The sequence below is a fragment of the Grampus griseus genome, assembly GCF_964374135.1.
Source record: "Grampus griseus genome assembly, chromosome: 2".
In the NCBI taxonomy this organism is placed as follows: domain Eukaryota; kingdom Metazoa; phylum Chordata; class Mammalia; order Artiodactyla; family Delphinidae; genus Grampus; species Grampus griseus.
Window position 1 is genome coordinate 65,806,404 of NC_139018.1, and position 14,312 is coordinate 65,820,715.

At 38.8% G+C, this 14,312-nt stretch overlaps 1 protein-coding gene across 3 annotated transcripts in view; it reads right to left on the bottom strand.

Annotated features, from left to right (window-relative positions):
• The window catches only part of AKAP6 (A-kinase anchoring protein 6), a gene marked incomplete at its 5' end in the record, with an annotated part of 374,977 nt that overhangs the window by 126,543 nt on the left and 234,122 nt on the right, over positions 1 to 14,312 (bottom strand). For all 3 annotated transcript variants that reach the window (XM_082648924.1, XM_082648925.1, XM_082648923.1), the window contains one exon: positions 13,213 to 13,361. In XM_082648924.1, the coding sequence (XP_082505050.1) occupies positions 13,213 to 13,361 (149 nt within the window). The remainder of the gene's footprint in view (positions 1 to 13,212; positions 13,362 to 14,312) is intronic.

A 14,312-nucleotide genomic window follows, 5' to 3' on the forward strand; every position in this document is an offset into this window, starting at 1 on the left:
GAGATTCTGTGTTTCTAATGAGTGTTGGCACCTAACAACGCTGCTGGTCCTGGGTCTCACTTGGAGTAGCAAGGACTTACAGCATACATGTGAAATCTGAAATAGTATCCCATTTCAAAATACTACCAAACAAGCCAAAACCACTGCAACAGGGACAAATAAACCATCAGCCTTTCTTTATTCATTCTGTGAGTGACTAATAAGGAATGACTAATAAGCATTTGCTCACACGACGGGCACAGTCATTTAGAAATACCTCCTGAATTATGTTCATTGTTTTTCTCTCCTTGCATCCTCCCACATTTTGACCGTAAAGACAGGGCAAAGGTGGAATGCTATCCCCCAAATTAGGAGAGTATGATCCTAATACTTGCATACAGGAGAGAATATCCAGGGGAATAATAAAAGCAAAGGGTAAAGGAAGGAAAAAGCTCACCCCTTCCATCTCAGTGGATTTGGAAACTAAGAACAAAATAAAGGTAAGAGGAGCAGGTGCTCAAATGTGTGTTCGCCCCTCTCTTGGCCTAAGACCTAAAGGGAAAACCAAAAGCACCAGGATGTCAGCTCTGTTTCCTGCTAGGAAGTCTGGGAGATTGCCTTAAACAATGTCCTCACAATAACCTGAAGTGGAGATGTTGTAGTCAGAGAGCTGTGGTCAGGACTCCCTTTGCTACCCTGTTCTCTCATCCCCCATGAGGAGACTGTTCTCTCATCCTTCCATGAGGTTTCTTGGAGTTCAGCTGGTGAACTTGACAGAGGTGTTGCCATGGCAACAGAGACACAATGAGCACCCCCCCCCCACCCCTGCAAGGAGAGCCAGGGGGGCCTCTGAAGCCAGACCTCAGGGAGTTGGCTGGGCCAGTGAAGGCTGAGATGAGGCTTAGTCAGCAGGAAATACTTCCTGACCAAGCCAAGAGATAACAACACAGCCACAGCCCTCTGTCGGGAGCAACCTCATAATGTCGGGGGCAAGACCCATTTCACTGAACCCAGCCAGCCTGCACCCAGGGGCCACATTAAGCCAGGGGGCCTCACTGTACCCCAGAATCACAAGGTCATGTAAGCCCGCTATATGCTCAGATGTCATCCTGCACAAAAGGGAGAGGAATAGGAAATCTCAAAAACAGCATTTATCCCAAGAGGTTGTTCCCTAAAGAGAAGGTTAATTTGTTAGGAGAGGCTACAAGCATTTTGTGTAAGAGTCTGAACTCTGATCTTAAAACCAGGTTTTTTTCCCTTGCTGTACCAGGGAAGTATGTATTTAGGAAGTCTCATAAATTAGCAATCAGTAAGAGATAATAAGGAAGCCTGTTTTCTTTTCTATACGTGTATGATTTAAAAAGAAACTTTGATTATGACTAAACAATTCAAGGGCGAGGTATGAGTTTATCTTTGTATCCCTAATGCCCAGGATAGTACCTGGTAAATGATGATGATTGAATGTAGATAATGAAATCAAAAACTTTTAGTAGGACCAGAATGACTTCAGAAAAGCAGTATGTGATAGAGATAATATCTCATCCCCAAATGCCAATACCAACCAGTGCAATATAGACAGACTTCATTCGTTCTGAAGGTGAGATTTTGCCTTCAGTGTACAATCGTACATTTGCTTACTTGAAATGATTATATGCAGTATATTCTCAATTAATGTGAGCTGCCTTCCCATCCCTCTCACATCCTGCTTCTATATTAAAAATTAAAGGAGATTTATGAGTAGATTTTAAATAGATGAAAACTGCATATGGGATGATAAAATGTTCACAATCATGGAATTTTTTTTACTAGCTCTTTAACATGTCTTTATATCCATTGAGCTGTTCCCTCCTATTATTCTCCCTATCAAAGGACTTGGAACAAAAGCCATTTCTTCTAGTTAAATGTACCTCAGGCTCGTTCTCGGATGGTCTACACTGGAGACCAGCGAGTGGTGAATGAACCTAACACAGATATACTTCCTCCAGTCTAGTCTATTTTCATCCTAGCTGAGAATATTTAGGCTTGAGTTTGTTAAATATGGTAAATGCTTTGGTTCTATAGTTTGTTTCATTAAGTGTAGAATCGGCGCTAGTGTTTTCTAAACAACAAATTCTCATAAGGTCCTAATACTGAAGCCAAAAACTTTTTTTTTTGTGGTACGCGGGCCTCTCACTGTTGTGCCCTCTCCCGTTGCGGAGCACAGGCTCCGGACGCGCAGGCTCAGCGGCCATGGCTCAAGGGCCCAGCCGCTCCGCGGCATGTGGGATCTTCCCGGACCGGGGCACGAACCCGTGTTCCCTGCTTCGGCAGGCAGACTCTCAACCACTGCGCCACCAGGGAAGCCCGACAAAAACATTTTTTAAGCATTTGTGCCTGATTTCAGGTTCCTTGCCATGTGTTAATTCACAGCTTAGAAAAAAACCTGACAGTTTTCCAAAATTAGTGAAATCAAATACATAACTTTGTAGCAAATCAGAAATAAATTACTAGAATTTCTTTGTTGGTTTTTTTGAAACCTTCTGAAATGACTATAATTTAACGTGCTCATTATATTAGGAAAATCCTTGGGTAAAGGAAGTAGCTTACTGTCTTATGTTTATATTACCTGCAAAGGTGTGCTGTATACTAGTGATTTTATAAAAGATGTTTTCCAGGGAAAATGCCAGCTACTATACAGGAAAACAAAATAGATCATAGATGAGTAAATTTATCAGGGGTAGCATAGAACTAGTTAACAGTTCTACATCCCTTTGAAGAATATGCTGATTCAATCAGCTGAATTCAGAACCAGGTACTTTTTTTTTGAAGTCCCTGTGACAAATGCTCTCTTTTTAAAAGGGAGAGAGAGGTGACTGAAATTGTGGCAAGTAGTTCAGAATCTTATAAAGGCTACAAGTACAGGAACTACTCTTTTGGAGGGATTTTCCTTATAAAGATTTCTTTGTAAATGTGCTTGGGTTCATGTCAACTCATTCACTCAAATATATAATCTCCTAGATGTTAAAAGGTCTCAAGGCACACCTTTTCAGTACTCTATGAATATGTTACACTCTCTATGAAAATGTTACGAGGCAGACTTGTATAATACTCTAAGAAGGTGTTATAAATCAAACACATGACCAAAATGCTATTCTTCCGGACATTTTTCCTTTAAGTTGCCACATACCTGAAGGGTTCACAACAAAAGAGTTGGACATTCTATTGTAGGTATGATATAACCAGTTTCGGAGCTTTAAAAGCTTCATCATGGTATGAGGAGAAAGCCTTCTAAATCAAAGTCAGTTTTTGTTAGACAAATACAGAATTATGTGTTTATTTCATGGTCTGAAATTCTAATAGACACAGAGACAAGACTATGGAAAAATAAATGTGCAATTTTTTCTTTAGAGTTTATTTCTAAATTTGGGCTAACTACTATGGTAATTGCCAAAAGTATTTCCCAATATCTTGTTCACCATTTTCTCTGTCTTTTTAAAGTTAAAAAAAGATTCCAGGGCCTTTCACCATAGAAATAAAATATTAACAAGCCTGTTCAGTATCATTTTTCTGCAGATTGGATAGCAATATATTATTTGTGAGGCCGGCACAGTCTAAGAAATGATCCTTCCTCTAAACCCTGGTGGGAGTTATGTTTGACCAGCTAAGTGTTTGAATACATAAATGCATTCAGCCTTTGGTATTTAAAGTGAGCATCATTAACTCAACATTTCAACTTAAACTTTGCTTAAAAGATAAAGTTTCACCCAAGTGAAATCAATGGGAGGTGTGTGTGAATATATGAGGTTCCAGCTTGGTCCACTAAGGAATTTTGATTAAACCAGACACCAAATGAAGAAATCATCAAAATAGAGCAACTATTGGTTGAAGAAAAAATAATACTAAAAAGCCCTGGAAGTTTTTCTACCTAAGGCTGAGTAATACATATTTTGGAGCATTTAAGAATCCATCTTTTGTAAACTGAATGGTTCATTTCACACCAACATATCCAAAAACACAAGATAGGTTCCTGAGATACCAGCTTGTCTATGTTGGAACTTCTGTTAAATGATCCAATTTTCCTAGCGTCTTTAGCATATTGATTCTTTCCCCAAATATTCACTAAGTGTTCACTGTTCACTTTATTTGCTCAAGGAAGTTTGCCTCTGGTTTTCAAAAATGACACTAAAGGTAATGGTAACAAAATCTTGTAAAAAAAATAGTTTAAGAGTATTACTGAAGTAAAATACTAATAATAGATTAGAATTTCCCATCATCCTCTATTCCATGTGTCACATAAGCACAGAAGGGAGATACAAGAGTGGCACCTAGCCCAATCATAATATCATTACAGAATAAAATTTAGCTTTCTAGACATGATATCTGATATGCACAGTTGCATGTAGAATCCCTTTCCGCTCTAAACATATTAAAGTGTGGACACTAATTTACAATTTTGAATGAAAATTCATGAGCCACTTCCTCATGAGAAAAGCAGCCTGCCTTTGCCATTAATAAATAAAAAGGAATATGGAGTTCTTTCCGGCAGTAATTTTCTCAATTCTCATATACACCCATGTACATATGAAAATGTCTAAGAAAAGTAAGATCAACCCTACAGATTTGTTCATAACTTGGCCCCACTTTCTCATGGTCTCATGGACAGTCTGTCCATAAACACTTGCTATTAAAATAAAAGCCATAAAGCAAAAAAATTCTAACCTCCAGGATTAGCCATAAAATTAGAAATATTAATGTAAATTTGTAGACCTATTTAGAGGATTCTGCTAGGCTGTCAGGAAGTCATATCTTTCTCTAAATTTTCAGATAATACACTGGACTAAGTTCTAGCCAAAAAGCTTGAAAACATTCTGAAGAATTTAGAATCAATAGTGATTCTAACACAAATGGGAGAACCTACACGTCCAAAGACAAAGCAAGAGATGATGTTTAAAAAAAAAAAAAAAAAAAAAAGATATAAACCTTCCTACCTATGTCAGTGTCTGTGTGTTAGACGGGGCTGGATCCAGACTTGCTACTGGCACTGGTGAGCATTGGGCAGCTCAGCCTTTGGTAAAAGGTCTACTCCACCTAGGCCTCCCTGTTTTTCAAAGATTTAAGAAGCAACAGAGAATATTTACCCTCAGGGTTAGGGTAGGAGGTAAATAACCTAGAAATAACTCTCGGCCACCCAATCCCTAACAAAAACCTGGTGGCAGACTTAATATGGAGACCTCTCCCAAAATGACTTTGTCTATCTCCTCCATCAAGGCTGACCCTGGCCACAGAGTGCTATGCTCAGACTACAGGGTTCTGGTTACTCGTAGAACGGCTCTCAGTGAATTGTGCTTTGCCATCACTTCTGCAGCCTACATCAAAAAACTGCCTTGGGAATTTGTTTTCTCTTATAGGGATGTAGTATCACAGATGCCTATCTTCTCCTCGAAGAACTACAGCAGAAATTCCTCTCAGGACTCAATGGCATAAGCAGCTGTTTCCGCAGCTTTATATATTATTTTTCATCTTAGGACACTATGAATTTTCTGATGGATGAGATTTCACTCTTTTCTTTGGATGTGGAAAGCTTAGAGCCAAATCACTGCCCTTCTTGAGGACATGCATAGAATATGCATTTGTTTGTTTTCTTACACATGTTTTACTTTTGCTTAACTTACTTCAGTCAAATATTTATTCTATTTTATTGTAAATATTTTTGTAAGTTGACTTAAATCCTTTGTGAAAGACATGGGGGAATGCATAAAGGAATAAATTTTAAAGAAAAGAATTAAGCTCTGCACATTAAAATGAGGTAGATTAGATTTGTCTTAGGTTCCCTCATACCTCTGTCCTTCTTCAACAGACCCCATAAACTCTCCAAAGCAGTATAGAAATTGTTTGAACATTATTAAGATGGATATATATATAATTGTTGACTTTACCATTAACTTTGTTAACTTTGAAATAATACTTCCCCAGAAATTATGCCACTACCTCTCTGGTTTACCCTTTGTTGGCTCCTGGCATGGATGGCATTAGATTACTGAAGTGGAAGACTGTCTAGGTCTAAAATTAGTTTAAGGTATTTGCACATTAGAAGGATATAATATCATGGTCCCAAATGAATACATTTATACTGGTGAGATTTTTTTTTTCAGCCCAGAAAGACCTATTTTAATATCACATAGTGCCTAGAATGTCAGTTTTTCAGAAGGTAGTCAGGCACTTTTGGCTACTTTGACTACAGGCTGTGTTGAGATCTTATTGTTCAATAACACCACAGCACAAGAGAAGGTACAAAAAGAACCGGAACTGAACACTGAGCAGCTGTTCATTAGTTTAAGACAGGGGAATAATCAAGGGAAGAAAATAGAAATGCAGGGTGGAAATAAGGTCTCTCTGGGCTGTCTAGTGATATATCTGCAAAGGTGTTCTCAACATTGGCACACGTAAGAGATAGTACTTCATTTTAAGGCTGGTGTGTACCAAAAAGAAAACATTTTATGTAGCAATGTTCCAAAAACACCCATTGAGCAGAAATTCCAAATTGTCATTTTTTTTGTGTGTGTCTTTGTGTGTGCATGTGAGAGAGAGAGAGAGAGAGAGAGAGAATATGAGTGAGCATGAATGTTCATCCCACTGCACAGAGATATTTTTGGCCTTTTGCTCAACAGAAAACTAGAAAGATCACCCTGCTGCAGTGAAATCCAGGGGTGATTATATCGCTTCTCAGGTAGTTACAGTCATTCAGTGTATCTTATTGCTTAATTAATTTAGAGTCAAATTTGCTCTTTAATCAAGCAATGTTTTAAATAGTGATATATTTGTTTTCATCTGTCAGTATCATTCCTCTTTGGGAGTGTTTTTTATATATGGTGTATATATATATCTGTGTATGTTTTCACACTGATCCAGGGATACTTCTCTTACTAAAGGAAAATGGACTCATCTTTCCTGCTGAACGTTTAGCCTTTTGTCTAATTAAAGTTCACTGAGTTCAGCCTGTTGTGCTTGGAAATAACCTATATATACTGTTTGTATTTGGAAGTAAAATTTACGCTAAAATCTTACAGGGTGAATACTCCTGTATTCTTACACACAGAGCATAAACCTTAACTACATATCCATCTGTAGACATTGCCCAAATTCCCCTACAACCAGAGGAAGCCTGGCATATGACTGAGACTGAGGTATCTTCTAGAACTTTACCACAAAAACAGAAGTCTCTAAGAGCTCCCTTGGGATTCCCTCCTGATCCCAGGAAGCAGAGTCAGGAAACATCTCCATGCACTTCTGCTTCAAATTATTATTTATGGTAACCCTTAATACGTGCGTGAGTGCACGCTCACACACATGCACACACACACACACACACACACACACCCCTACATACACACCTGAAATCCTCACCCTCATTCTACCTGACCTTTTCCTAATGGCTAGTATCTATGCATCTTTTAAGACAGCTCAGATGTTCCCTCCTCCCATAAACCTCCCTGACCCCTTCTAGCCAGGCTGGATTAGGCAAGCCTCCTAAGTATCCCCATAATACCGTCTATCTGGAATTTTGACCATCATTTCATAAGGTTGTATCTGAGTGTCTCTGTCTTTCTCCCTCACTAGACAGTAGAGATCAAGTCATATGTATTTTTTCCATTCCTAGCACCTCATACAACTCCTTGCAACATAGTAGTTGCTCTGATGCATATTTCATTAACTAATTTTTCACATATCTATTACATTCCAGGTATTTTAGACATTTTCTTATTGATTATTGTAGTTCTATGCTGCAAAAAGCATGGGAAGTAGACTGGGATAATAATCAGTCTACTTAATAATAGGAATAATAAAATAATAATAGGAATAATAAAATATTACTATTTTACAGACTGAGATATTGCATACTGAGGAGGTTAAGTGTTTCAATCAAGGTCACACAGCTAAAAAGTAGCAGAGTGCCAACTTGAATCCAAATCTTTAATTTTTAATCATGTATGCTCTCTCTCCTCCTTTAAGAAATTAGACTAGAGTGAATGTATGACTGTCCCTAAACATAAATGTTATTGTGCATTTGGAAGCAATCAGAGCAGACCTAATGCATTCTAATATCTACAATCAGGACATGTTGCCTGCAGCTTTAAGACAGAAAATAATAGTCAACTGTAGTCCTCAATTCCTGCTAATCAAGATATCACATGGAATTTTTAATGGTGTAGTTTTTATTTTAGAAGACTTCTATAATAGAGCCTGAAAGAGTCTAACTGAAAGAAAAACGTTCCTATTAGCCATACCTTTTAAAACGAACGTTCTTAGAGATACTGTTATGTCTACCTGAGGTAGATTTTATGGGATAGACTACCACAAGGTAAGCTCCTAGCTCTCTTAGCCTCTACCACTTCATAGTTACCATACTGTCCTTGTTGATGGTTGAGGAGCCCAAGACACTCCTGAGCTCCAGACCTGCTTCCTGGGCATTTCTACTTAGCCGTTACGCAGATCATAAAAAGAACTATGTCCCAAACACTCAGTTTCTCCCCGCCCCCCTGCTCCTCCCTTTCAGGGGAGGAGCTGTCTTAAATGCCCCCCATCCACTCAGTGACCAGGGCCTGTCTTCAACGTCCTTCTTTCAGTTTCCATTCCTGCTGTCTTATTAGCTCAGGCTCTAACTATTTCTCACGTGGATAACTGGAATAGCCTCTTAACCGATCGCTGTCTAGTATTGCCCATGGCAATGTATTCTCCCGACTGCTGACAGAATACTGTTTGAAAATTGCCAGTCTAGTCTTGCTGGGATCCTTGGCTGGTTCCAGCTGTGTGTACACACTGTCTCCTTTGTGGGAGACACTCTGGCTGTCACTTCTGACCCGGGCCATCCTCCATGGACACTTCTCCTAGCAGGCGTTCCTGACTGACATGCTCCTGCCACCCTTTGGGTCCCACTGTCTCTACATCCCCAGTGCCTAGTAGAGTCTGCACTTCCTAGTTGCTCAAGAGTTACTAAGTGTTGAATGACACGAAAATGATTTGACTCCAAATCCTCCTAGTTTCCTTCTCCCCCTTGAGCCAGCAACTGGAGCGTCAGAGTGGTTCCTTTTTCTCCCTCATTCCCCTCAGCCAAGGTTAATCGACTCCTTCTGGCTTTAGCCTCCAATTCTGTCTCCACTTTTTCCATTACTGGTCTCCGCCCTCAGACTTTCCAAGTTAGTACATGTGGAGTGGGACCCAGAATCTGCATGTCTAACAAATTCCCAGGAGACACTAATGCTGTTGGTCCAGACTTTGAAAACCACTAAAGCAATGGTTCTCAATGGAAGTGGGCATCAAATACATCTTGGGCCACTCCTGCCTACTGAGTCAGAATTTTTAGGGAGGCGAGACGGGCAGGCATTTTTTGGCTTAAAAGCTGCATAGGTAATCCTGATGCACTATCCTGGTTAAGAACCATGAACTCAGTGATTAACTCTAGGATCTGGACTTCACTTTCTTCCTAAGCCTTATTTTTCACCACCCCCCTCCAACTTTCTACCCTCCTCTCCAGTCATATGGAACAGCAGGTAGTCTAATGATTCCAGACCTTTGCTCCCTCTCTCAGACCCCCAGATCCGTTTTAGTTATTCATTTATGCATCAATGCATTCGCCGAGCACCTAGCACATTCCAGGGTGCAGGGCTGAGTGTGGTGAACATGACAGGCACAACCCTGCCTCATGGAGTCTACACTGTTTGCTCTGAGCTTCCCTGGCACCCTCTGCTTCCCCTTCTTCCTCATTGCACAGGCAAATACGGGCTTAATGCTGCATTCTCTTGCTAGACTGTTTCATGAAGGTAGGGACTACGGTCTGTCTTTGTAAGTGCTCAATAAATGTTTGTTCAGATTAAATTGGAAAACTCTTCCCCTGACCTAGGCTTCTTTCGAAAATCATCTCCAGAGTCCTCTCTTTCTGCTGTCTTTCCTGACCTGCTCCAACTCCCCCTACTGCAGTCAGCATTGAGCTTCACCTTCCATAAGCCCTGATCCTGACTCCAAGCAGATTTCTAACTCAGAACTTGTGATCCTTTACTACATGTTGTTTACAGATCTGGCTCCTCCTACCAAACTGTGAGTCCCTCAAGGGCAGGGACCATTTCATCTCTGCACTTCATATAGGAGGTATTTAATAATATTCATCAAATTAATGAATGAAGTCAATTCTGTTTTCACTTACCACCTGCTTTGCAATGTTTTTGCCCAAAATTCCTTGTGGCTTTAATGAAATTGCCTTAGGACTCTTCCATTTTTCCATAGTAGGAAGATACCATAATTTAAATTTTATACAGTATGGAATATGCATAACATGTGTTTTAGGGGGAAAAATGTTTATCAAGGGTCTGAATGAAATTCTCAGAGAGAGGGCAAAGTGTAACTTTATGGGTTGTCCACTGCATCGTGACCCAGGACTCTGAGTTGAGGTCCTGGACAAGCCAGTCACCCCGCCTTTCTGCCTCTCAGTTCTATCATTTATAAGCTGAACAAAAGACCTGGTTTTTAATCTACACTAAATCTTGATATGGATGCTACTTAATGAATTAAACAAGATTTTGAAATTCATTAAAAAAATGAAATCAGATAACTCCTTGATAGAAAGAGGTGTTACAAAAAGAGATGGTTATACTTTACAAAGTACACAGATTATAAGTGTTCTTGACAAACTCTACTCAGAACATCATGCCATGCACTTAGTAGGCCTTCAGTGGATATTTACTGGATGAAAGACACAAAACAATCTATAAGCTTTCATTTAAATCAGCCGGAATCAAAAGTACCAACCTGCTCCCACTGAGAATCACCAGTGATTGAAGCATTGTATGTCCCTACAGGAAGCCATGGTTTCCCACTTTGTGATGCAGGAGCCAGTGCCCAGAGTCTCCCACAGAGGGGCACACTCTGTTACTACAGCTCACACAGGTTCACATACTTTTGGGGAAATCTTCCCACTGCACATATTCATGACTGCTAAACACACATTTCACAGTTGTATATAAGCTGTGTTAAATCACCTTGATGCACACCTTTTCGTCAAGCCAGAAAGGTTATAAACTCATTTCTAAACAATACTTTGGTTACGCAAAATTCTTAGAAATTTAAGATCTCCATTCAGTCTAGCAGCTGAGTCTTCCCTGGAGTAACCTTATACATTTTTCAACTACATACTCTTCTTCGCATGCATGTAGGCACGGGGAGGAAATGAAAATATACAAATTGTATCACTAACTTAATGTTCTCTTTAGTAGATTGGATATCTATCTGCATATGGAATGAAGACCCTAGAAATCCCACACTATTCCCACAATTGCTTATCGGAAACAATGCTCATTCTATGTAACAAAATGAACGGTTAATGAAGTTTATGTATCATCGGAGCAGATAATTTTACAAGGCTGTGTTCTTAAGGCTTCAGAATTAAGGATTCAACTGTGGGAGCAAAGAGTCTTAGGGGCAGGACACCCCAGATAACCTCACCCACATACATTTCTCAAACAATGGTTTTCTGTATGTAAACAGAAAATAGAAAGGAGTATATGCTTTTTGTCCTTAGTATTAAATAGCTGCCTTTTCTTTAGCATACTGTTAAATTTCTGCACAATGCACAGCCTTCAGCACCCTAAGGAGCATAAACAAAGGATATCAGGCAAGTTCACGTACTCCCACTTTACAGAACAATGCTTGTTGTTAACTAAGCAATTCCCAGGGCAGATTTATGATTTGTGGAGCCCAGAGTAAGTACTCAGGTTGGGCCCTTGGAATCCAAGGTCAGAAGCACATGGTGCCCGCTCAACCCCCAGCACTTTTAGAAAACATGAAAATGTGACCTAAAGTTTGTGGTTGTGGGTACACCAGAGACTATTTAGGCGTTTAGAAAAATTAAAGCACGTTAAGGCCTCAAAACAGCGTATTGTTCATGCTCCAAGGTTTAACCTTTTCTTTCTTATTTGCTGCTATGCTTGTCCTCTTGCGAATAAATGCCTTCTGAATCGTATAAGATGAATCAAATATATGTATAACACGTCTATGTATAACAAATATCTTAATAGAGCAACAAATTATATGGATAGGTAAATTTTAAAATTTGAAAAGTCCTTTCCCATTTCCTAAAAAAGAATTATGACTCTGATTCTTTTCTTGCATTCTTAGACCTTGGGTTATATCACAAGACAGGATTTGTAACTTGTGTTCTTAATTTATCCCCCAAATTTGAATTTTAAGTCACGTCAGAACCATAAGCACTTACTTCTTTCCTCCTGTCTTTTCAAGGAATATTTTGGCTAGAGTTACACCCCATAGATTTATACTGTGCTATTAACATCTAATAGAACTTGGGGGAACAGTTTCTCCTCCGTGTTGTCTGGCTCAAGTATAAGAGCGAAATAGGTCACTGTTTCCATTTTTATGAGTATAATTATTATCAAGTCATTAAAACTATGAAATAATTAAATTTCATTTCACTCTTTTACTCTTTAATAATCACCTACTAAATATTCAAATTGAGCCAGAAAAAAAATTTTTTAATATACGTTTTTAAAAAATTCTATACATGTATTATATATACATACATATTTATATATACACACACAGTGTTCGCATAACTTTAAAGTAATTTGGAAATATTTGAATGCATGACTTAACTATTCAATAGCATGGGTAGTTAGTACAATATAGAGACAGCCATTAGTCCATTAGTCTCAGGCTGAATGAAATTGTTGGTGGGTCACTGAAATTGCTGGGTCTTTTCACATACCATAGACAATAAGCGCTAGTCCATTATTCCAGTTGACTTTATGTGACAAACCGGTTAGCTCATAGCCCCTAAACAATTATTAAATATCTATATTTTTCATAAAAATTATGTTCTACCAAGTTTACAGTGAGGTTCTGGTATTTAAAAGTTGCTTCTATAGACTTTAAAATAAACGGTGAAGTTTAAAGAGGGGGAAATATACTGAAAAGAGTTACAGGCATAGTGTAGTGACAGAAACACTCATAAAATCACAAGGCTGTTTTGAAAACAATAATAACAAAGTTAGGAAGTTCTGGGTGAGATGACACACTGAAAAAATCCACAGTCTTCAATTCTGAAGTGAATGGAAAAGAACATAAATGCCTCATCTATCGCGCTTCTCTTGTTATCTAGGGACGAAATGCCTGCCTAACACCTACCAGTGGAACATCATTGAAAAAGTAGAGATTAGTGAGAATAAAACAACAAAAAGAATAGTTCCCTACCCATTGCCTCCTACTGAATGAACTTTTGACATATCAGCAAACTCTTCTTTCCTCTTGCTGCTGCTGGTATACTGCTCGCTGTACAGCTTGAGGGACATCTGCTCAACAGCATCTCTTTGTGCTTCCAGGTAGCATAGTTGAACCTCAGCCTGGAGAGAGAAAAAAAGAGGAATTGCTGTTTTAATCCAGAAGGAATGCATTTCAAGTGAGGTGTAACAACTCAAAGAATGGGAATTGTTCACATCATTATCCTGCTCCTTTTCAGGTTGGATTTAATGGGATCAGCTGGGCATATTACAGAATTATATTTTAGATTTGAATCTTATAAGTTCCTCCTTAAAATATGACCTGAATAAATGAATTCTCAGAAGACTCAGTAAATATCACAAAATATCCCTGAGATCGTAATACTGTATGATGAGACTTTACATAAAAATTCTGTGAAATTCCTTAATAATATTCTTCCTCGTATTGCCACATATGTAACATTTATTTTTTTAAAGATTCCCCCTCCGATCCATACATTTGCATGGACACATACTTTGAATGCTTCTCATTATCTTCCCCGAGGAGAATAAAAAAGCCTAGTATTAATTCAATACCTTTCCAATAGTGACAACGGACTTCCTGTATTACATTTTTTTTTTGGTTCTCTGGATTTTGTCTTAATAATGTTAAAATAGAGAGAACAGTGATTTTGCTTACATGCAGGCTTGAATTGTTAAATCTTTCATAGATACTTGGGGCTCACTGTAGTACAGGGAGAGGTAGTAAGTTCACCATGCTGTTTTCTATCAAACCAAGGCCAAAAGAATGCTGAATAATATTTGGCATGGAATAGCATTGAATAGATGCTTTATTTATTGCAGCTGTTGTGATCCCTGTGGCTTTAGAGTTCCCTAGAACACCAGATGAGACGGGGAATGAAGTCTTCTCGGTGGCATGCTTGCCTATGGTGAAGGGGAAAGAGCAATGATGAGTTATGTGCACTGTGGACCAAAGGAGCTCTTATTTTCTTTTGGCGCACTTCACTAAATCCAACACGTCCGTTAACATTTCTCAATAGCCTTAACACTTCTGTTTCTTTATAATTTAATTAT